The sequence below is a fragment of the Triturus cristatus genome, chromosome 7 (genome assembly GCF_964204655.1).
Source record: "Triturus cristatus chromosome 7, aTriCri1.1, whole genome shotgun sequence".
In the NCBI taxonomy this organism is placed as follows: Eukaryota; Metazoa; Chordata; class Amphibia; order Caudata; family Salamandridae; genus Triturus; species Triturus cristatus.
The window spans coordinates 1,273,986,911-1,274,012,411 of NC_140590.1; the positions used below are offsets into that span (position 1 = coordinate 1,273,986,911).

Consider the following 25,501-nt stretch of genomic DNA (forward strand, 5'->3'; position numbering starts at 1 on the left):
CACATCCCCTGTCCTTGTATGGGGTTTCCGGCCAAGCTTCCCGCCAGAGTGGGGGGTTGCAGTGGCCTGGGTCAACTCCTAGAGGCGGCAGGCCTTTGAAGCCTACCTTTGCTCATCCTGGGGGAGGAGATCTATCACCTCACCCAGGATGTGCATTGTTGCAGGGGCTCTCCCACCCAGTGGTCCAGCAACGTGTCTGCTGTGTGGCAGCCTTGGCAGCCTCAAAGCAGACGTGGATTGTAGGTTAGTTGTAAGGGTGCATCTCTAAGATGCCCTCTGGGGTGCTTGGTACATTAAATCCCACACTGGCATCAGTGTGGGTTTAATGTGCTGAGAAGTTTGATACCAAACTTCCCAGTCTTTAGTGTTGCCATTATGGTGCTGTGTAGCTTGTGTTTGACGAGATATCAGCACCATGTACTCTTAAATGGCAGCACTGCACTTACAGTGCCCAGGAATGGACCTGGGTACTGTAGGGGCACAGGGCTCCTGCGCCTGTGCCCACACCATGGGCATAAGGCACCCAGCCAGAGTGGTGACTGACATATGCCTGGGCAGTGTAGGTGTTGGGCATGGCGCACAGATGTGGGCCATGTCGACTCTTCATTTTGTCCTGCACCCAGACACTCAGCCTGCAAAGGCAGTGTGTGTGTGTGTAAGGGTACAGGGCCCCTAAGGGTGGCACAATGAGTGCTGCAGCCCTTAGGGGTCTTCCCTGGTCACAAGGCCCTGGGTACCTAGGGTACCATTTACCAGGGGCTGACATGTGGCCAGGGTTTGCCAATTTGGAGTTTGTGTGTTCTAAGGAAGGAACATAGGCCCTGGGCACCTGATTGGCAGGAGCCCAGGGTACACTCAGTCAAAGAACATTCAGCAATTTAGCAAAAAGTGGGGGCTTACCATGCAAGACAGAGGGCACTTTCTCACACTACTCAATGCACATTTCATATGGAATGGGTTGATATGTGTCCCTAAAAGGACTGAGAATATTGTAGTCTCTGTTCTGGGAAACCATCTACTTTTAACCACATCAAAACACCAACACCAAAGGTTGATGATTTTCAAAAGAAACCATCAGTTTTTAGCAGTTGTTCTCAAGGTCATTCACAAAACAAAGAGGGCATGTAGAGAACTGGGCTTTTGTTGCAGTTACCATCCCCAACACACCTTTTGCCCCCTTTTTAGCTACTAGATGCTGAATTTCTAGTGCTAACCCTGCTGACAAAACCTCTGTGCCAATGTCATTTCCTTAAAACAAGGTAAAGTTTAATTGTACTACAATTGGTTAAGGATTTTAGCACCCCTGTAAGTCCTTAGTAAATTGTATTCCAGGTACCTACGGCAGGAGTAGTAAAGAGGGTCCCTCAGGAGTGCAGCACATCTTATGCCACCCTAAGAGATCCACATACAAATTCCACACACAAATTCCACACAGACTGCCATTGTAGGCTGTGACACGCTACAAACCATGATTGAAAATACAACACACCACACTCCTGTCATTCCAAATGCACTGTATCTAGTATATGTAAGTTACCTTTACAGCAGATCTTGAGCCCTAAGGCAGGGTGCATTATATTTTGTGAGGGCATATCTGCCTGAGCAGATATTCACCTTTTTTTTTAAATTTTTTTATAAGAAACCTTTATTACACAGTAAAAAATACAAACAAGGGCCTACAACCACAAGGGCCGGCCGCTAGAAAGCTCGGGAGCCAGCAAGGCAACGCCATACATTCGAATGAGCCAGAAGCAAATGCTCCCGAAAGTTCGTAAGCACATATAACAGGCCGCGGCCAAGGTCCAAGGGCGATCAAAAAGGACGGTTTCATATTTTCTATTGAAAAACAAACAATAACACACAAACAAGGCAATGAGAGTCCGAAATAGCAGCGTGCGCTCCCTGATATTCACCTTTGATGTCTAGTTCTATTGCCAGATATTGCAAGTGAGCAGGGAAGCCATCTTAAGGTATATACTGGGCACTAATCAAAATGAGTACCCCAGCTACATAATGGCTTCACTGAAACCTTTTTTTTTTGTATCAAACACCTCGTATTAATAAACACACACAGGTTCCAGTGATGGATTTATTAATACATGAATCCAGAGGGTACCTTAGAGCCTCTGGTATGTTGGCTGACTAGTTTGCCACAAGAATACTTTTCTGGATTCACATGATGTGCATTATTCTGACATCGAGTGATTGAGTCCGGAATTGTCTCAGTTTCGTGTTTTTTTTTTTTTCTCTTTTCTGTGGGGCGTCAACCACCATTTGGTGCTAGGTCCATCCCTTGTGTGACGTAAGATGCATGGTAGGCATCGTCAGATTCTTTATTTCGCCATTGGGTGTGGAAGCAAGGGGAGATACTCCGAAATTTTGGACAAAATACCAGAAAGAAATCTAGGAATTTAGAAGGAAAAACCATCGATTGAGAGGACACCGGAGAAGGAGAGAGACTTCTGGACATGTTTCCCCGTCGGGGTTCCGATGAAGCACCAAACACACAGATGGACCGAAATAAGGCAAGGTAGGGGCCATGGAAAATACCGCTTTCACATTTTGCCCTAATTGCCACTACATTATTGCACAAGGCGTACTGCAAAGAGACGGCAAAGGATGTAGAAAAAAAACTGACGAGGTAACAAACTCTCACCCATCGGATACCAAGGGCCTTGAAAAGAAGGTGCAAAAGGCAGCCCAGGAGTCGAAAAAAATGACGACCGAAGGTCAGTCGCAGCCAAAAGAACTCCACGGATCCCATTCCAGGCATACCGACGAACGAGGACGTTGAAATCGATGAAGACAGATACTGAACCTATATGCCGCAAAGGACGAAAACATACTTTGAGGCATAATCCACCACACCAAAGAAGATCTCCCCAGCTTCAGAAGCCGAAAGGGCCCTCTAGGTGGAGAAGAAGAAAACACACATGGATGCAGAAATGGCAGCACTCCTTCAATGAAAGGAGTTTGAGGCACTAAAGGAATTCAGAATTCCTGTGAAACCCTCCACTGCCGCAGAGGCCTTGGAAGAAGAGGATACCCTCAAAGTTTCGGCAACCCCCGAACCTCACGAGGAGGACGTCAAGGAGGAACTCGACGTCCAGAAGAGGAGGAAACCACAGGAACTTTTGAAGAAGAGTGGAACGACCTCAACACAGAAAGCACTGAAGAGGTCTGTAGCTATCCCTCGAAGGCTTCACTACCAGACTACATAGCCTTCTACACCATACAACAGCCTCATCAAGAGAGCAGCTGATACCTTTACGGTCCCTTTAGAAGAGGAGAAAGGAGACTCGTGTCTCCTAGAAACATTAGAACCATCCACGAAACGTGCACAATACCTTCCAATGCTGTCAAGCATTCTGGATCAGGGCAAGGATGCGTTCCAGGAGCCTGCATCAGCAAAAGGAGTAACTCCAAGGGTTGAGAAAAAAATACTAACCCTCCACAAGGGACCCTAAATATATTCAAGGGAACATAGTGGCTTACTCCATCATTGTTACCATAGCAAGAAGGAGGAACAACACTCATCCCTCCGCAGGCCCACCTCTATAGAGGGAAAGTAAGAGAATGGACATGGTGGAAAGAAAGATGGAGAGGGAGGCAGCAAGGCAATGGCACATTGCAAACACTAATGCCTTCCTTCAATAGGTATAGCCAGGTATAGCCACCAACAATGGGACGACATTCAGGAACTAATGAACAACTTCCCAGAGGAAAATAAAGAGCTAAAGCCATCATACAGCAGGGAAGAAGCATAGCTAACACCTGACTGAAATCTGCTCTAAACGCAGCCGATACAGCCAGCAGACAAATGTGCACCAGCACAACACAAAGTACAAACTTCCATAATCAATATGTCCTTTTTTGGAAGTGAGGTAGATGAATCCCTACAACAAATAAAAAAGGACAATGAGACGGCCAGGGCTATGGGGGTCCTGAAACAGATGGGCACCTTCAACAGAGGAGGATTCAACCTCAGAAGACCCACAGGAAGTAGGGGGGGGGGCCTTCTTAACAGGGCAACAACAACCTCAACTACTGGGCAACAGACCGCAATCAAACCAGCCGTCTGGATATCAATCCTGGCATCAGCAACCAAACAGTCCTTTCGTGGCCGAGGAAGAGCCAGGGGGCCACCCTCGAGGTGGAGGAGCAGACTCCAAGTGACCTGCCCACAAAGGAAAACCCCCACTTAGCACCAGTGGGAGGCAGAGTAGTGCATTTCCCTCTTCATTGGGAAAACATCACTACAGACAGTTGGATTTAAAACATGTGATACTCCACAACTATTGTATAGAACTAACAAATAAACACCCACCAAGTAAGAAGAGGTTCCAAAGAACGGAACTTGTACAATTAAGGGAGGAAATAAAGGAACTCCTAGAAAAACAAGCAATAGAGAAGGTACTAACAGGACAAACTACTCACCTTATTTCTTGGTACCAAAGCAAGATCTCACGCCAAGACCTATCTTAGATCTCCGATTCATAAACAAGTTCATTTGCACACAGCATTTCAAGATGTCATCACTACAGGAAGTACTTCATGGCAACAATAGACCTAAAGGACGCCTATCTGCAAATCCCCAGGAACCAAGCACACAAGAGATACCTCAGGTTCATCCACGAGGACACAATACCAATTCAAGGTCTTGCCCTTCCGGAATAAAATCAGCATCATGAGTTTTCACAACGTGCCTAGCAGTGGTAGCAGTGTCCTTAAGGAGAGGAATCCACGTATATCCCTATCCAAACAAATATTTCACGCACATGTTCATCAGGCGATCACAACTCTGCAAGGATTGCGATTTTCCATAAACCACAAGAAATCCCCAACGAGACCGGAACAAAAAAAAGCTTCCTAGGAGCAAGATTAAACTCCAAGATTGCATGGGCATCACTCAAATGACTAGTAATAAGGTCCCTGGTCCTGATTGTGTTCCAGCCGATCTGTATAAACAAACACTGCATCTTTGTGCAAAAACTTTAACCAAACTTTTAAATACGGCTAGTATGTATGGATTTCCGCCATCCTTGTCTCTCTCCACCATTATTCCAGTTTTTTTTAAAAGGGGCAGAGAGGTGATCCAGGCTGTTATAGACCTATCTCCCTGATTGATTCCGTGGTTAACGTTTTAGTTAGTTATTTTAAATAAACTTTCTGAATGGTTGGTCGACACTGGAATTTTAACTGATTGTCAGTACGGTTTTAGGAAAGGTAGAAGCACCATAGATCAGTGTCGAAATCTGCACCTTCTGGCTGAAGAATATACAGTGGCGAAACAAGGTACGTTACAGCTGGCTTTCATGGATTTATCCTCAGCCTTTGATATAGTAAATAGATCAAAGTTATGGACAATATTGATAGGTATGGGGATGGACCTCTGCTTAGTCTATTTCTTAGCAGATCTTCATAAGGATCTTTATGCCAGGGTTAGAGTCAGCCAAGATGGAAAATGCAGTGATTAGATTAAAATTGACAAAGGGGTACGACAGGGCTGTATCCTAGCCCCTTTGCTCTTTACACTCTACATAAATAATTTAAACACCTCCCTTAGCACTGCCACTTTAGATATTCCTCGTATAGGAGACAGGGTTATTCCTGCTCTCCTATATGCTGATGATTCGGTTCTTCTGGCTTGCACTGCAGTTGGTCGGCATAGACTTTTGGATTCATTTGGGTCCTTCATACACTCCTTGGACCTTATTCTTAATAAAACCAAATCGCACAGGATGACAATAGGGCAGAAGCCAAAATTTTTTAATCTTTTTATTGTGAAGGAGTTGAGTTGTCAAGGGTTTCCTCTTTTTCGTATTTGGGAGTTTTAGTAGATGAGCAAGGCTCCTGGACTCCCCAGTTAAGGGCGAAAAAACATGCAATGTCTAGGTCCATAGCTGCTATACAAGGGTTTGTATCCCGACTAAGAGCGAAGCCCCTTGAAGCTTTGCTCAAAATTTATAGATCTAAAAGTATTGCTATAGCAAGGTATGGGTCTACGATTTGGGGATACAAACCCGTAGTAGAAATTCAGCAAGTTGAAAATAAATTTGTGATATCTCCTGGCCGTTCCCCAATTTACCCCTACCTATGCTATTCATCAAGAGTTGGGTAGTGGTTTTGTTGAGGACCAAATCGGGCTGGGCCCCGTGGTTTGTTGGATAAAGATATGGATTAACACAGATTTGGCGCTGAATAGAGAAATTGTCAGGGACTGTGTAGCGCTGGACAATGTAAGTAAAATCAAATGGATACAATATGTAAAGTCAACGTTAGGTAAACTGGGACGATCTGAACTTTTTGCCACTCCAGAAAAGATTGTGAAAGAGTACCTGGCATGGGTTAAAGTACAATTTTTAAACGTGCTGCCTACAGATAAAGAGGCATTGGAGATTGTGAAACCCACGGTAAAAGCCCATTTCCTGTTAAAGACAGTCCCACGGATAGAACCGTACTTGACAATTGTCACAAAACCTTTTCACCGATTCCTTTTAACTAGGTTTCGTTTCAGTCTTATTCCTGGTCTTTTAGCAGATGTAAAGGGGGTGGAGTAGGGTAAATGATTTAGGCCTTTGTACTTGTGACAATTTCTCAACACAGGATACCGTACATTTTATAATGTTTTGTGAGCATTTTAGCTCTGAGGAGAAAGTTTTTAAATCCTCCCTTTGGAGATTTTTAATGTTGCAAATTTTTTGGTGGCGGCAGTTAAACACAGGAAGAAAGGGTGCAGAAATTTTAAAATGTTGATGGATTTTATATTGATATAACTGTTTTCATTGCCGGATAAATGAAATAGGTCACCTCTTTTTATCGGTATTCCTTTACTGTTTGTATGTGGTATATTTATTGAATCCAAAATGTATTAACATGATTTTATGTATTCTTCGTATGAAAATTGTTGTTTGTAGTGTACTTTTATGGCTTTTGCTAGCAGAATAAAGTGGTTTGATTTGATTTGCATGGACATACCCAACCCAAAGGAGGATACAAGCTATCAAACAGCAGGCTCACTTCTACCAGAAGATACAGTCTCTGACAGTCATGACAGTCATGGGCATGATAGCGTCATGGACTCTCCTCATTACCCATGCACGTCTACACATGCCCCCTCTACAGGAGTGGCTGGGCAACAGTTGGTCACAAACCACCGGGTGTTGGGAGGATCTAGTGGGTGTAACAAAAAAGGTTCAGACAGAGATACAATGGTGGGCATCCAAGAACATAACACTAGTCAGACCTTTCAAATCATCAACTCCCTCTGACTATCACAACAGATGTATCCCACAAGGGTTGGGAAGTACATTCAGGAAACCCGAGGGTAGGGGGGGTCAATGGAATGATGCAGACTCCATAAAATATATCAACTTCCTAGAGATGAAGGCTGTGTTCCTGGCATTAAAGGCATTCTAAGCCCACATAGGAGGGAAGACCGTATTGATCTAGGCGGAAAATACCACAACAGTGTTTTACCTCAACAAACAGGGAGGAAGAAAATCATTTCCCCTAAGCAAACTATCAGGAAATATGGAAATGAGCCAATTCAAGGAGAATCAACCTGCAGACAAGTCACCTGCCAGGAAGGGACAACACAGGTTCAGATCAGCTTAGCAGGCAGAACAGCAGCTCACACGAATGGTTGATAAAGCAAAGGAGTCTGCAAAGGGTCTTCAGTCTCTTGAGGACACCAGAAATAGACCTATTTGCAGCAGTGGGGAACAAGAAATTGCAATTCTTTGCCTCCAGGTTTCAACGCCACCTATCAAAAGGGAATGCCCTGCGCTAAACTGGTCAGCAAAATTTGCATATGCTTTTCCTCAAATTCCACTGCTACAAAGGGTACTGGATAAAAGTCAAACAACAAAGAACAGACCTAATTCTCATAGCTCCTCATTGGGCAAGGCAAATCTGGTACTCAAGCCTACTCAAACTGTCCAAGAGACAGATGATCAGTTCTCCAGTATTGGGGTGTCTTTCATAGATTCACATGCTTGAATATTCCCCGTCGTCGGAGTGGGAGTCCCACGGTAAATAATATAGCAATATATACAGTCATAATATATATATATATATATATATATATATAAGTAATCATATAAAAACAGAGATATAAGTAAGTGATAAACATCAAGAATGTCCCTATATGAAATCTCCATAGAGATATATGGAAAGAGAAAAAAGACATTCGCAGTCTATCTGTCATTATGTTAGTCCAAACTACGGCCAATCAGGCGCCAGCTCCTCTCTAGAACCTTCTCCTCAGAGCTCCTCACCTCAGATTTTCTACCGCACGTCGTGTGAAAGGGAGTCTCCCTGAGCTCTGCTCAGTTTTGTTCTATTCAACATGTCTTCAAGTAAGAAGTCTTTGTTTAGACCTTGTTCTTCTTGTGGAAAGCTACGTTTATTCTCAGAAGATCCACACAGTAAGTGTATTTACTGTCTTTACCCAGACCATGAAGTGGCTAAATGTAAGTTCTGTAGAACTTTTTCTACAAAAACTTTGAAGGACAGGGAAGGCCGTCTCTTGTTATGGCTACAGAGACTTAAGGATAAAGATGAAGTGGTTTCTGAGGTAAAAAGCCTTACTTCTGGCCGTTCCCACACAGCCTCTAAGCGCAGTAGCATACAAGAATTACCTTCTCCTTTTCTGAAAAAGAAGAAAATGTCTTTGACTATGACATCTGCCACTTCTTCTGCCTTGACTACTGCTTTGTCGCCCACGAGACATAGTTCTCAGGCTGCTTCCGACGACGAGATCTGCAATTTCCTGCTCATCGACGGTGACACTCAGGACGACGACAGCATCTACATCGTCGTCGACGGTTCCGTCGACGTTGTCGGCGTCGACTATGTTAATCAGTACCATCAAGACTGTATCCTCTATTGTACCTATTGCATCGTCGTCGACGAAGAAGGAAAAAATCTTGTCGACATTGACTTCGTCGTCGTCGAAGGTTGAGAAATCGTCGTCGACGAGTACGTCGTCGAGTGACCCGTCGACTAAGAAGAAGAAGACCTCGTCGTCGTTTCTGCCGACGACGATGACAAGGGTTCCGTCGACGAAGGTTCCGTCGACGAAGGTTCCGTCGACGAAGGTTCCGTCGACGAAGGTTCCGTCGACGAAGGTTCCGTCGACGAAGGTTCCGTCGACGAAGGATCCGTCGACGATGGTCCCGTCGACGCTAATTTCATCAGCTATGGTTACGTCGACGATAGTCCCATCGACTATGGTTCCTTTGACAAGTCCATCTACAAGGATGTCCTCACTACCTTCTATATCTCCGGTACCGTCGATGGCAATCTCTTCAGTGCAAATTAAAATTAAAAGGACGACTGCTACTCAGATTTCCTCCACGTCCACAGCACCTACTTAGTCGTTTGCCGCTGCTCCTTTGATTCCTTTGCCACCAAGTTCTCGACCTGATATGTCGGGTGAAGTTATATTGTTGGAGGATTCCCATCTTCCTTCTCCATTGTTTGCCACGGATTCTGATCAGGATTCAGAAGAGGGTTTACCTGAATCATTTGGGACGGCCCGCAGTCCCTCACATTTAATAATTAAGTGCCAAGACGATAGTAGTGAGGATGAGGAACAATTTTACCAGCAAGAAGTTCCTACAGAAAGACAAACTGCGACGCTACCACTATCCCTCATAACAAATCTTCAACTCCTGTTGGACGATTATAATAGACGTTTTCCGTTATCACCGCAAGAAGCTGTGGTCCCGCCTCTCCCAGTGGTGCCAACAACTATATCGGAACGGGTACCAGCCCCAATTCCATCGGTGGTAACACCTTCGCTACCGCTGCAACATTCCTCCACTCGGGCAGTACCTTCTCAGGTCACTGAACAAGAGGAAGAAAATCCTCAAGATAGGGAGGATGGTGAAATTCTCGATTATGGTGGTGATGATGATGATGACGATGATGGTATGACGGAGTGGGATGATTATCATGCTCAAACACCATCTCCCTCGCCAGTGATACCTGGTGACTCACCACCGGTGGATATCGCCAGTTTTCACCAGTTAATGGATAGGGCAGCACAGAGATTCAAATTGACTACGGAGCATAAGGAGGAGGAATGTTTCCTTTACGATTTCAAAAACCAGCCTTTTAAACACACACACAATCCCTATAATCGAATTTATTTGGGAGGAAGGCAAAAAGATTATGAAGACCCCAAATAGTCTTCCAGCACAGGTGCCCAGATTGGAAAAAAAGTACAAATCGCCTTTGGGAGCGTCAGCGTATCTTACTGGTCAAGCAAAGGCAGATTCTGTGGTGACACAGGCCGCGCAACGCCGGGCTAGAAACCCTGCGTCAACGATCACGGCACTACCTGATCATGATGGACGTAGTTTGGACGCCATAGGGCGGAAATTTTCTTCAATATGCTTCCACCAATGTAAGAGCGGCTAATGCTCTGGCCATTTTAGGCCGCTACGACCGTCCGGTATGGGCGGATATTTCAGCGTTAGTTGACCAACTGCCGGAACCATCGAAGAGTGAGGCCCTAAAGCTACTCCAGGAGGGTGAGAGTACATCTGCGGAGATGATAGACTGTGCAGTTGATATCGCCTGTATGGGATTCCGTCAGCTTGCTGGGGCAGGGTATTGCGCAGGCAAGGTTGGTTGCGCTCAACATCCTTTCGTCAGGAGGTACAGGCAAAAATATTGGACATGGCATATGATGGAGAGGCTTTGTTTGGAGATCATGTAGATGAAGCTCTCCAATCAATAAAGAAGGATACGGAAACTGCCCGCTCTCTGGGCACGTTACAATTTCCGAAACAGTCCATTCGGGGTGCACGCGGACGCGGCACCTCTTCTAATTTTCGAAGAGGAAACAACCAGTATAGATCATATAACCAAGGTTCCAACCGTTATTCCTATAACCAACAGCAAACCTCTCGACAACAGTCTTCCAAGACTTACAGAGGAAAATCCTCTTATAGGGGTTCTACCCCTAAGAGACAATGACTTGTATCAGTCCCAATAAATTGGAGGTCGAATCTCTCTGTACTCTTCTCAATGGTCCTCCATAACAAAAGACCGTTGGGTTTTGGACATTGTAGAAAGAGGTCACACTCTAGAGTTCACCGAATTCCCTCCACCCACACCGCCTACCGGACCACCACCAGCTCATATCAAGGAACTGTTACATCAAGTTCAACTTCTAATAGACAAGGGAGCTATAGAGGTAGTTCCAAGATCTCAAAAAGGAAAAGGATTTTATTCCCGATTTTTTTCTTATCACCAAGAAGAACGGGGAATGGAGGCCCATTCTAGATCTGAGGGCTCTCAACAGATTTCTCAAGAAACAATCCTTTCGCATGTTGACGCTTGTAGAGATCTTGCGCTTACTCTCACAAGGAGATTTCATGGCAACAATCGATCTCCAAGATGCTTATTTTCATATCCCCATACTACGACAACATCGGAAATTCCTTCGTTTTCGAGTGGGTCGGAAGGATTTCCAGTTCAGAGTACTACCATTCGGCTTACGCTCGGCCCCGCGAGTGTTTACAAAGGTGCTAGCCCCTGTCGTAGCGTTCCTACGTCTCCAGGGTGTGCAGATCTTCCCATATCTGGATGACTGTCTCCTAAAATCACAATCGGAGGTTCAACTTCGACAGCATACACGTCTTTGCAAGGAGTTGTTTCACGCCTTAGGGCTCAGCATAAATACTGCGAAGTCTCATCTACAGCCTTCTCATTTCAGGGATTTTCTAGGAGCAACTTTGGAGACAGTGCCGGCCAGGGCACTTCCCTCCCAAGACCGTCTTCAAAGGATTCTCCGTCTGGTAACCCTTATCAGATCAAAAAGATCCGTTTCTGTACAACTGTTGAAGTCATTTCTGGGAATGGCGTCGGCATGCATTGCATTGATCCCTCATTGCAGGTTACGGACACGCCCCATCCAAGAAGAACTGGATGTTCAATGGCGTCAGCTTACGGGTTCTTTCAACGATCTCGTAACTGTCACAGATCGGATGAAGTCGGCACTGAAATGGTGGACACAACCGTTAAATCTGATGAAAGGCATTTCATTTCTGTCAATCATACCAGACATGACAATAACAACAGACGCCTCTCTAGAAGGATGGGTTGCTCATTTGGAGGATCTATCAATCAAGGGAAAATGGACAATATGCCAAAAAGCCTGGCACATCAACAGGTTAGAGCTCATGGCTATATTTCTGGCTCTCAAATCCTTTCTTCCTTTAATCCAAGGACAATCAGTCCTCATACAGACAGACAACACAACCTGCATGCACTACGTCAACAAGCAGGGCGGAACAAAATCCCCGAAACTGTCTCGTCTAGCCCAGTCGATCTGGGATTGGTCTCTCAACCATCATATCATGATTGCAGCAGTTCATCTACCAGGGGTATCCAATATCCTAGCGGATTCCCTGAGCAGGTCCACCTCGTCGACCCACGAATGGGAGTTACATCAGCCGACGCTGGAGATGATATTTCGACGATGGGGACGTCCACAGCTGGATCTCTTTGCCACACCAGAGAACCGCAAATGCCGACACTATGCAAGCTGGCATCCCCACCAAGGATCACGGGGCAATGCCCTTTTGATGAACTGGTGCAATCTGTTTGCCTACGCTTTTCCTCCAATCCCACTCATACCTCGGGTCCTGTGGAAAATGCGGAGGCAACCTTGCCATCTACTTCTAGTAGCCCCCCGTTGGCCTCGGCAAGCATGGTTCTCAGAGTTACTCCGAATGTCTCAATGCGAACCAATCCTTCTACATCCTCGTACAGATCTTCTGACAATGAGCAAGGGGAAAATTTGTCATCCGAACCCCTCCTCACTGAGCTTATCAGCTTGGAACCTGAGCACTGTGAATTTGCCCATTTAGACATCCCGCAGGACTGTAGAGACATCTTGGCTCAGGCGAGGGCTCCTTCTACGGTAAAGACGTACAAATTAAAGTGGAAAAGATTCTGCCACTGGTGTGCAGCTAATGAAGTTCATCCATTTCACTCCACGCCACAACAATTGCTACCTTTCTTCTTGCATTTAGCAAACTCCGGATTGTCTCATTCAACCTTGAGGGTTTTTCTGGCGGCAATCTCCTGTTTCCGTCAAGATGGTTCAACGTCCCTTTGTTCTTCAAGGATTATCCAACAATTCTTCAAAGGGTTATTTCGTAAATTTCCTCCTGTTAGACGCCCACCTCCATTGTGGCATCTGAACATCGTATTGGCACAACTGATGAGGCCACCATTTGAACCTATTCACAAGGTCGAGTTGAAGTTTCTAACATGGAAGGTGGCTCTTCTTCTGGCACTAACGTCTTCACGTCGTGTCAGTGACATTCATGCATTTACCATAAATCCGCCTTTCCTACAGTTCAAACCAGATTCTGTAGTGTTGCGTACAAATCCAACTTTTTTGCCTAAAGTACCTTCAGACTTTCATATTAACGAACCAGTGATTTTGAAAACCTTCTTTGCTAATCCTCAAACTCCTGCGGAGCAGAGATTACATTCCCTGGATGTGAAACGATGTTTAAAATTCTACATCAGCAGAACAGCTTCTTTACGGAAGACTGATCAACTCTTTATAGCTTATGGACGCTATCACAAGGGACGTCCAGTGACAAAACCAACTATTGCACGTTGGGTTTCAGCAGCCATCGTCTTCTGCCATCAAAAGGCAAACAAGCCATTGCAGTCACCAGTGAGGGCTCACTCCACTAGAGCGATGTCTTCTTCAACCGCATTATTTGCTGGAGTGCCTTTACATCAGATCTGCAGAGCAGCTACGTGGTCAAGTAGACATACGTTTACGAAACATTACTGCTTGGCAACTTTAAACGAGGAGGATGCTGCAGTTGGGCAGGCAGTGCTTCGCAATCTTTTTAAATAAGGTGAGCCTCTTCCTTCCCTCCTCCATATTGTTTCCATTTACTGTTGAGATAATGGTTCATTTACACTTATATAGATATTCAGTAATATCATATATATAAGGATATTGATTGGCATTACAACTGTTTAGTGCTGTTATAACTATGGAAACAATAATAATTGTTACTTCTGGCTATTCTATATTCAAGCATGTGAATCTATGAAAGACACCCCAATACTGGAGAAGAACAATTGTTACTTACCTGTAAACAGGTGGTTCTCCAGTATTGGTGTCTTTCATAGATTCACATGCGACCCTCCCTCCTCCCTTCAGAGGCTCTCTTCTCCTCATACACTCTGAAGTCACTTTGGTGCTACGAAAATCTGAGGTGAGGAGCTCTGAGGAGAAGGTTCTAGAGAGGAGCTGGCGCCTGATTGGCCGTAGTTTGGACTAACATAATGACAGACTGCGAATGTCTTTTTTCTCTTTCCATATATCTCTATGGAGATTTCATATAGGGACATTCTTGATGTTTATCACTTACTTATATCTCTGTTTTTATATGATTACTTATGTGTGTGTGTATATATATATATATATATATATATATATATATATATATATATATATATATATATATATATATATTCACTGACAAAACCATAGGTTTCACACATGTTATAGTTAGCTGGACATTTTACTGATAAAAAACCAATGAAATTCCCCCGTTATAGTTACTGTAGGCAACTATAACTCACGCGACCGTAATCCTCTGCTGATGCTAATACTGTATTTAGACACTTATTTGCCCATGTCTTCTTCCATTAAATTTTAGCTATACATATATTACAAATATTTTTTTTTCATAAAGACACATATGTCATCAGCAGAGGATTACGGTCGCGTGAGTTATAGTTGCCTACAGTAACTATAACGGGGGAATTTCATTGGTTTTTTATCAGTAAAATGTCCAGCTAACTATAACATGTGTGAAACCTATGGTTTTGTCAGTGAATTTGCAAGGTTTTTTAAATGCTAATTCCTAACTATAACGTGTGTTTCGCGCACCGCGTGCCCACGTTACGCTAGATGGGCCATGAACGCACGATGCGCTTCGCGCACCGTGCGCACATGGAGGACATATGATGAGCATCGTTGTGACAGGTAAAATATATGTTTTGATTAAGCTCTCATAAGCCATGCACAAAAGGTGCCCTTCGGGCATCTTTTGCACACGGGGTGGGGAGATTGTGGATATTTTTTTTTTTTTTTTTAATATTTCTTACCGTACGCGTACGGTAAGCGTAATCGGCGAAATTTTCGAAAAAATTAAAATTGCCTTTTTTCACTTGGGGGGTCGTTGGGGACTCCCTCGACATGGCAAGGTGGTTGGGAGCTGTGTAAACAGCCCCTTTACATGTTTTTGTCCTTGTTTTTTCATCCCCCTGTCAAAGTGCGAGAGAGAAAATGGCGGCCGCCGCTTCCTGGTTTCGACCGATTCGAATGTTTACTAAGATCTAAGGGCCAATCAGAATCGCGCTCGCGCACGCCACCGTACGCGTACGGTAAGCGCACCGTAAGCGCACCGTAAGCTGGCTCAGATATATATATTGATTTAAAGGCTATTTTCTCAGAATCTACTGAACAGATTTACACCAAACCTACAAAAGGCACTTCCTTGACCTGAGGACTACCTCTCTGCCAAATTTCAAGTAATTCTGTTCAGCCGTTCGGGCTGTAGCTGTGTCTAAAAGTCCTATGGAAAAATGCATGGGAAAAACGCGTTTTGGGACCCCCCTTTTATCTCGGCCCCCGCTTGACGAATCCCCCCGAGACTTTCAGGGTAGGAGCGGAGCGTAGCGCCCCACCTATTTTGAAAAATTCGCGAGGATTCGTCAACCGACGCCAAAGTTATTCAAAATAGAATGTTGCGGATTTCCTATGGAAACGTGGTCCTAACTAGAACTACCTACTGGCGACCGCCAGTAGGTAATATATATATATATATATATATAATGACTGTATATATTGCTATATTATTTACCGTGGGACTCCCACTCCGACGACGGGGAATATTCAAGCATGTGAATCTATGAAAGACACCAATACTGGAGAACCACCTGTTTACAGGTAAGTAACAATTGTTCATTCAAGGCAGAGAAGGACCTTCTCACAATGCAGAGGGGGTCACATTTTTCACCCAGAACCATCTACATTGAGCTTAGCAGCGTTGGGCCTGAATACATAGTTTGGACATTGAAACTTAGTGCAAAGGACAACAGAGATACTAAGTGAGGCAAGAAAACAAACCTCAAGGCAATGCTACACACCTAAGTGAAAGTGGTACATCATATGGTGTACCGAGAACAATACACTAAATTCAATATCCACACAGCAAACCGTGCTCATATATTTTATGCACTTGCTAGACAGCAAGATCAACTACCCAAGCCTCAAGGTCCACCAGGCAGCGATTGTAGCCTACACCAGAGGAGATTCATTCAAAAGGTTTTTCATATCACCAGTCCTCAAACGGTTCCTGGAAGGTTCCAAGAGGATTGCACCCCAAGGAAGGCTCCAGCCCCAATGTTTAGCTTAAACACAGCTCTAACACAGCTAATGACAGAACCGTTTGAACCTGTGCACAAAGCAGAACTCTGATACATCATGATAGACTGCCTTCTTAATAGCTTTAACATCCCTATGGAGAGTAAGTGAACTATAGTCATTAACTCTTGAGGAACCATACATGCAAATCCACAAGGACCAGGTTATCCAAAGAACCAACCCTTAATTACTCACAAAAGTAGTAAGCAAATTCCACATGAATCCGTTTTCTTCAAAAACCCACAAAGACGACTAGAAAGAAACCTTCATATCTTGGATGGGACAAGGGCTTTACTATACTGTCTACAGGAGATGAGACAATTCCGTAAGGGGAATCAATTGTTTGTCTCTCACTTCAAGTCCAACAAGGGAACACCTGTGACAAAGGGGACAATTACACATTGGATTATAGAAGCAATTCGGATAGGCTATTCCTCAATGGGAAAAACTCTAAACTCCCGGCCAAAAGCCCACTCAACAAGGAAAATTGGGGCAACCCTGTCCTTCATGGCCAAAGTGCCAATAGCTACTATGTGCAGCGGCGACATGAGCATCTCCACACACCTTCATCAAGCTTTACTGCCAGGATATGCAGATGACAAAGGAAGCTCAGGTGGGACAAAAGGTATTTCAACACCTGTTCTCAAGGTCTTCCTCATCTTACCACAACCACCCCAAGGAGGGGGAAACCTCTACATAATCTAATGCACAGCATGTGAATCCAGCAAAAGGATTCATGCTGCAAAACGAAATGGTTACTTCCCAGTAGGAGTAGTTTTGCAGCTTGAAGAGTTTTCTGGATTCACATGAGACCCACCCACCTCCCCTCAGAGGAGGAATGCCAACAGGTGGGAGAAAAGATAACGTAAAAGAAAAACAAAGAACTTAATACAAGAAAATGTAAGACATACCATATTCAACAGAGGAAGGAAAAGTGGTAAAAAGAATCAGAAGATGGGTACCACGCACAGGAACTTCAGGGACACCGTTTGACGTCACAAGGGATGGACCTAGCACCAAATGGTGATCGACGCCCCACAGGAAAAAAAAGACACGAAACAGACATTTCCAGACCCAACCACTAGATGGCAGAATAATGTAGAGCATGTGAATCCAGAAAACTCTTCATGCTGCAAAACTACTCCTACTGGAAAGTAACCATTTCGTTCCTGCCATCCTGCCACTCAAGACACTTTTCTGACCTCCTAGAGTGAGAGCTTTTTGCTCTCAGGAGGTCAGGAACAAAGCCTGTTCCCGAAGTGGGTGTCACAACCCTTCCACAGGATGACCTGCTGATTAGTCTTCCTAGGCCGGCAAACTTCAAAGAAATTGGCATCTTTGAAATGCGATTGTCTCCCCTCACAGGAGAGGAAGCTGACCCCCTTTGTCCAGAGCCCTTTGGCACCTGGACAGGCAGAAAAAATAGCAAGTCAGACAGGCATGCCCACCCCAGGCTAGTACAACACCTAAGATGGCCTAACCTGATGTGGATACAATTTTTCAGAAATGTGCATCTTTGTGTTGGCACGCTTTGGAATTTTGGGACAGGTTTATGCACACTTCCCTCAGTAAGTGTTCATGTAGGGGGTGTAGTGACCCCAGGAGTAAGTAGCCCATTGGCTACTACCCCTCACTCCCTTTAACGCCTCTAAATTGGGCATTTATGGGACACCCTGATGCCAGATCTTCAAATTTCAACAGATCAAGAGGAGGAGTGGACATAGAAGAGTCCTGTCAGGAGAACCGAGGAGCAACGACTGACTTTGCGTCAACCGTGGCAGTCTTGACTGCTGCCCCAAACAATCGTGGAAGAAGCAGACTCGTCCTGCCGCTGTGCAGATTCCAAGAAACCCAGAGAGCTGCCAGTGCTTTGCCAATTGCCTCAAGAAACTCCCTTGGAATAAAGGAGCTACTCCCTTGCAGCCGCAGGCACCGCAGACGCAAGTGCGCGGTCCACCGAGTTGCTGCTTCCCAGTCAGCCCAGTGCAGCTGCTCCCCAGAAAGAGGACCCTGCGCTCCTGAAGGTCAGATCTGTCTCTCCACCAAGTGGGAGGACACCAGGACCAATCTGAGCCATACACGGTCAATACCTTGGTACCAGACCCCTTGCAGCAGCAAAGGCTTGTTGTGCCCAGTCCGGACAACAGAAATAAGGAAGACCAACCTGCACGTTGACGGACTTCAGGGACAGTGAAAACCACTTTGTGAGTGGCCATGCTGTCATGTTTCCACTCTTTCACAAAGCAAAGACGTCAGTATGTGACCAGCACCTCAAAATACCTATGCACCCATGCGCCAGAGTCCAAGGAAGGTAACTGTGCCAATGGGGCCCACAAGAGCCAAGCCCACACTGAGGTTGCTCAAACTGGACTTCCAATTGCCGGCTGCAGGCCCCCCTCCAACTGCGAGAGACTCTTGCACCGAAATCCAACCCCAAAAGACACCACTGCACCCGAGCCTCACTGCCCGAGGAAAAGTGGACCAAAGGTGTCCCAGTATGCCTGAGGATCTCAAGGGTCGAGACCCCCTGTGGGTTTTGCTGGACTGGTGCCCCAGTCCGTGCTTGTAGCCTCTTTGTAACCGAACCATTCTCCCATTTAAGTGAATGGGACACCCAACGCCAAGACACACCTGCGCATCCAGATTCCCCAGAGTCTTCCGAGGTGACCTGTTGGTGTGGCCTTGGACCTTGCCCAATACTCACCTTAAGTTCAGAAGAACAGTCCCATAAGTCGCTGAAAGGTGCCCGAAGGAAACACATGTTGAAAATATTGCTGGTCCAGAAAATGCACTGTCCATTTTTGAAAATTGTAAAAATTCAAATCTCGAAGAGTACTTACCCGATGATCTTGGTATCTGAATTTATATAAAAGTGAGTGTTATTTTTATAAATTAGTGTCTGATTTTGTTGTCAGTCTCCTATACTGCCTTTGTGTATGCAATAAATGCTTAGCAATACCCTCTGTAATGCCTAACTTTTCGCCCACACTACCACAAAAGAGAGCATTTGGGCTGTCATTTGTGCCTCTGTAATTACTTTGGGGTTTGCCTCGACTCCCTGCACAGTGTACCTTATTTTGGTGCACTATATAGAGAGCCAGCTTCTTACAGGGCAGAATTACCTTTGCAGCACATCTAGATATGCAAAGGTCATCGATGTTAAAGAAGGCAGAACATTTCCAGTGTGTAGTATACAATCATGGTATCTTCCGCAGAATACTGAAGTAATATTACGTCAGAAAACCGTTCCTTGTTTGCACAAAAAATTCTGCCCCCTTTTTCATAGTCTCTGCACACAATTCCAGTTATTGAGTGAGAATTACTACTGTAACTTACGTTGCCATAAAAATAGACCGATAAGTGTTCCTTTTTTTGAGCTTCATGTGTACTGGTCCTCCTTTGGGAGAAGGTACTGGGAGTTGTGTGAAGAACTGCTTTTTTTTTCTTCGTTCTTTTGACCAGCTCCACCGCTTTTTGTGTTGCTAGGAGCTGCACGAGAACCAGAGCACCCCAAAACGTGAAAAGCAGGAGTGGCTGCTGCGTCAGAAGGAGACCATGCAGCACTACCAGGCTGAAGAGGAGGCCAACCTTCTGCGACGTCAGCGCCAATACTTTGAGTTGCAGTGTCGACAGTACAAGAGGAAGATGCTGCTGGCTCGGCACAACTTGGACCAGGACCTGCTCCGGGAGGTGAGACCTTGCAGTAGGAGTTTGAAGGTGAACATTTGGCATGCTCTTTTCAGGGAAGGTGGTAGATTGGTTTTGTCTCTGGCAAAGTGCATGTTCCCTTCACAAGAGTCTCCTTGGATGGGGTTAAGCTCCCAACAGCAGCAAAACATCTCAGAACTCAAGGTTCACTGAAACCACCATTGGCAGAGAAGGCATTGAGAGATAAAATTACGACTGTAGCCCTATTTGACACCATGCCAGTGTTTCTTTGAGTAAGGCTCATAACTGAGTTTTTGCATCTAAATACTTTGTCAGAAAGCTGGGGCTTGCCCAACAGTTTGGCAGTGCTTATTACTTGTGTTGCTGTCATAGTTTCTGAATGCTGAGGTCAGTGGCACCACACGTGAAGTCATTAAAAAAAAAAAAAAAAAAACTCTGCCAACAGAAGAAAGGCTATTGGGATGACAATTTGGTGGTTAAAGTGGCTTTACAAGCAGTTTTAGCCTGATGTTAGCACTCACCGAATCTCTCCATTAGTCTCTCCTTTCAGGAACTACCCCAAGTAATTCAAACCATGCAGCATCCCTGGAATATTGGGGAGCATAATTTCTAGATCTGTGGACATAGACACTGGTCCACACATGAAAGTTAAACAAAAATGATATACAAGATCACAGCTACTTTCCACAAAGACATGTAAGTTATTCCACTGAATGATTTGCAACAAGGTTGCCTTCTCTGTAGTACTTATGTCCTTGCTACTACCCTGGCAAAAGCCCTCAACTGAAACTAAAATAGGTTTTGTGAATGGACAGGACAGTTGGCAAGAATAAATAATGACAAATCAGTGTTTGCCATACGTTGCTAAGAAATTAAAATGTAAAAAAAAATCCATCACCATACTTTAAAGTGTGAGAATCGACATCTTTCCAATATCTTGTAAGATCATCATTCCCATATTTCTTGAACCTCTTGTTTACACTCTTTGCTTATTCGCATCAATGTGAGGGTTCTTTCCAGTTAATTGTATCCAGACTACTCTTGGTTTGCTGCACAGCTTTGAATATTTATGCCAAAAGTCACCTGGCGGTTCCAGAGACTTCACAGTTCTTCTTTGGGTGTCTGCAGGATGCAGGGGACAGTTCCGCTGTCCCATGGTAAGTCTTGGTTCTTGGTTGAAGTTTCTGCAGGTCTCTCAGGCTTTGGAGACTTCACAGCTGTGGGACAAGCTGTCTTATGGTGCAGTTGTCGAAGTCGGTAGGCCAGCAGGGTTAACACCAGGTCAGTTGCTGGGTCTTCAGTTCTTGCGCTTTGCGACTGTTCATGTTAGTCTTCTACTTTCAGGTCGGCAGGGTCTGATTTTCTGGTGCCAGGGGCTCCCCTAAATATTGAAATCTTATATACTTCTAGCTGAAGATTACTAACCTCAGACTAGTTCCAGAAAGTTATGCATGAGCAGTACTCCTACCTGCCATAGGTTGGCTCCGTTGTGCTCTGCTTAGTGTCATCTGCGTTGGCGCTGGATGTTAAGTTGCGGTCACCTATATAGCCACCTATATAGCTGCCACCCAGGCATACGGACGTCAGTTTTTTTTCTCTCCGCAACAGTTACGGCTGATCCGGAGAAGAGCTACACCCCCCCCCCCCCCCCCCCCTTTTCGGCGCTCCCTTACCCTGTTTCTGGGAGACAGACACCCAGCTAAAATAAGAGTTTTACACAGCCATGCACTGAGGTTTTGAGCGGTCCGATCCCTCCCTTGTGCTCGTTGGTGGTGCCAGCCCCATTCTGATTCCTGACGACTAAGTCGGAATGGCATCAATCAATGCTGATTACAGCGCCGATGGAGCCCAGGGGCTCTAGGTCATTGCCTGAACGTTTTGCGGTTACAGTAATGGGAGGGGTCACTGAACCCTATAGAACACAAGTTAGACACTCCTGATGAGTAATTGGACTGGTATGAAGAGCTTGCGGAAACTAGTGGACTGGACACCTCTGCAGATGCTGGTTTTCTTTCTCCACCTACTATTGCTATGGAGGAGTGAGCGCCGTAAGCTATGGTGGTGAAGAGGGCAGCGTAGGTCTTTACCCTGGTGCTGCCCTCGGTACAGGTTAAAACTAAATTCTAAACAGAAGTGCTTCACCAAGGGGCTTCCTATCCGAACCCTTTTTGCCCTTCAATTAAGCACTCGCGAATGTCCATTCTAGTCACTTGTTACAGGCCTAGCACAGGTGCTCCTGTGAACAGGGCGGTAGCACACTGCTATCACCCTGCGTCTGGTGATTCAAGTTTCCTCAGCCAACATCCTACGGAGAGCTTAGTAGTTCAAGCCTCAACATCCCATGGCGCATTCCCTTCCACTCACCCGAACAGGAAATCCAAGAGGCTGGACGCACTTCAGAAGAGGTTTCCTTCCACTAGCCTAGCATTGCAGTTGGTGAACACTGAATGCCTTTTGGGCCATTTTTCATTCCTTATGGGAAACGGTTGCTCAAGTCCCAAAGGAGGCCTGGGCCATGCATTCCCATCTCCCAAGCAACAAGAGATGGTAGGGAGGTAGAAATGTTCACCATTAGGTGTGGTCTGCTAACGACTGACTCGCTGGGCAAAGCGGTTTCATCGGCGGTGGCCTTGTGGTGCCACGCCAGTGTGAGAACATCTGGCTTTTCAGGGGATGTCCAGGCCAACCTCATGGTATTGCCCTTCGATGGGACTCGTCTCTTCGGAGAGGAGGAGGACTCTGCACCAAAGTGCCTAAAGTACTTGTGGGCTACAGCCAGGCACTTGGGCCTCTCAGTAATACCTCACCCACAGTCTGCCTTTCGTTCTTTTCGTGGCAATGAAAGGGACTTTTAACTGCATTAGCCATACCCCAGCCACCATTGTGCATAAGCTTTCCAAGTTGTGTAAGGACATGGACGCGGTGCAATCCAACCTCGTGGGAATGGTAGCCAGAAGTCTTCCGTCACCAACCCCCCGGCTGCTGCAGGTTCCAAGTCCTACTAGTTTGGTTCTGCAAGTCCATGGGTGTCCAGTTGGAGGGAGAATCCAACATATTCTCCTCTACCTGCAGTCCATAACATCTGACGAATGGGTCTGGCAGATCATTCTCCCTCCCTTTCCGGTCTTTCCCTCCTCCTTTACTGCCTTCTCAATAACAGCTGGCTGAAGATCAACTTATCTTGCTCCGAGAGGAAGTTACAGCTCTCGTGGCCATTGGGGCTATGGCAAGTGTTCCGTTATCAGAAGTAGGCAGTGGTTGCTATTTCCGCTGATTTCGGGTAACCAAAAAGAACAAAGGTCTTCGTCCTAGACCTTTGAACAGTCAACCTCTTCCTCTAAAAGGAGAAATTCAAGATGCTTGCATTGGCTCAGATCTTGTCTGCCCTAGACCAAGGAGACTGGCTGGTAGCGTTGGACTTGCAGGATGCGTATTTTCAAATCTCCATCCTGCCTGCCAATAGGCGTTACCTTCTTTTCTAGGTAGGAATACAATCACTTTCAGTTCACTGGCTTTACCAGCGCCTCTTGGATGTTACCTAGGTGATGGCAGTGGTTGCAGCTCATCTGCACAGAATAGGGTTTTCAGTCTTTCCCTACCTCGACAACTAGCTGTTGAAGGCGTCCTCGCCCCAGACTGTCGTTGCCCACCCCCAAACTACGGCAGACCCTCCTGCATTTGCTTGCCGTCACTATGAATGTGCAGAAGTCACACCTGACTTCTTCTCAGAGGCTCCCTTTACTCAGATCTGTTCTGGACTCAGTGCAGTTTTGGGCTTATTCTCCCGAGCAGTGAGTCCAGCATATTCAGGGTATTATACCGATCGTTCAGCCTCTATCCTGGAATTCAGTGAGAATGACTCTGAGACTGCTGGACCTCATGGCCTCCTGCATCCTGTTGACAAATCATGCCAGATGGCGTATGCGGGCTCTGCAGTAAGGCCTGAAGATTTAGTGGGCGCAGCATCAAGGGAAAATCTCTGATGTGGTCCAGATTTCAAAAGGAACTGCAAAGGACCTGCAGTGGTGATTTACGAACTGCGATTGAGTCCAAGGCAGACCCCTTTCCCTTCCCAAACTAGATCTCACAGTAGTGACAGATGCATCACTCCTGGGATGAGGAAGCTATTTAGGAGAGTTGGAGATCAGAGGACATCAACTTGTTGGACCTCCGGGTGATTCGACTACCATTGAAAGCATTTCTTCCCTCTGTCAAGGGAATGTTAGTGCATTACAACAAGCAAGGCGGGGTAGGGTTGTGGACCCCTTGTCAAGAGGCCCTCCATCTCTGGACATGAGTGGAACAGGGCATATCCTTGGTGGTTCAACATCTAGCAAGTGCTCTGAATGCCAGGAAAGACTAACTCGGCTGTCGATGCCTAAGGGTTCATGAATGGCATCTCCGCCAGGAGGTAGCGCAGGGTCTCTTTCAACAGTGGGGAGAGCCTTGATTAGATCTCTTCACCCCCCGAAGAGAACGCACACTGTTCACCTCCGTAGAGAACTAGCAATGTCGGCAGTATTGCGCTTTGGAGTTTCCAGGGGGTTATAGCACAGCAGCGCTTTTTGTCGCGAATGGAGTTCAGCCTTTAAGTACGCCTTCCTACCCATGCCACTCCTGCCCAGAGTTCTCAAGAAGTTCGGAAACGTCTGGGGCCCCAAGTCGTCCTTGTGGCTCCAGACTGGGCACGGAGAGTGTGGTATCCCGAGCTTCTGAAAATGAGCATCGATCCTCCGATCAATCTCTCCCTTTGGGACTATCTTCTGTCACAGCAGCAGGGGAAGGTTCTCCCTCCGAACATGTCAACTCTCCGCCTCTTTGTACATATGTTTCCCCCCTGTGCCCTTTATTATGCCTCCGTAGGATCTGAATTTGGTTCTCACTTGGCTCATGTGTGCTCCCTTTGAGCCGCTACAGAATTGTCACCTCCTGTTACTTACCATCAAGGCAGCATTTCTGGTGACAATACATTCTGTACAGAGTGAACTGCAGGTTTTACCATCAAAGCCTCCCTATCTTATGATATTTCCGGATAAGGTGGTGCTTCGCATCTGGGCCTCTTTCCTACCTAAAGTGGTGACTCCATTCCATTTGGGTTAATCAGTCACACTGCCTACCTTTTATGCTCCTCTACATTCCTCTAAAGATGAGGAACTACTCCATCGTCTGGACCCCAAAAGACCATTGTTGTTCTACCTTGCCCGCACAAGAGTTCGGATGGATGACCAACTCTTCGTGGGCTATTTGGTAGCTAAAAAAGGTCTGGCAGTACAGAGGTGGTCCTTTACGCGCTGGGTCGTTCTTTGTATAAAGATCTGCTATGCCCTAGCTATAAAACAGCCTCCT

The 25,501-nt window shown here is 45.7% G+C and overlaps 1 protein-coding gene across 4 annotated transcripts in view; it reads left to right on the top strand.

The window, feature by feature from the left end:
* The window catches only part of TAOK2 (TAO kinase 2), an 867,950-nt gene that overhangs the window by 755,306 nt on the left and 87,143 nt on the right, over positions 1-25,501 (top strand). For all 4 annotated transcript variants that reach the window (XM_085618801.1, XM_085618799.1, XM_085618802.1 and 1 more), the window contains exon 19: positions 19,973-20,176. In XM_085618801.1, the coding sequence (XP_085474927.1) occupies positions 19,973-20,176 (204 nt within the window). The remainder of the gene's footprint in view (positions 1-19,972; positions 20,177-25,501) is intronic.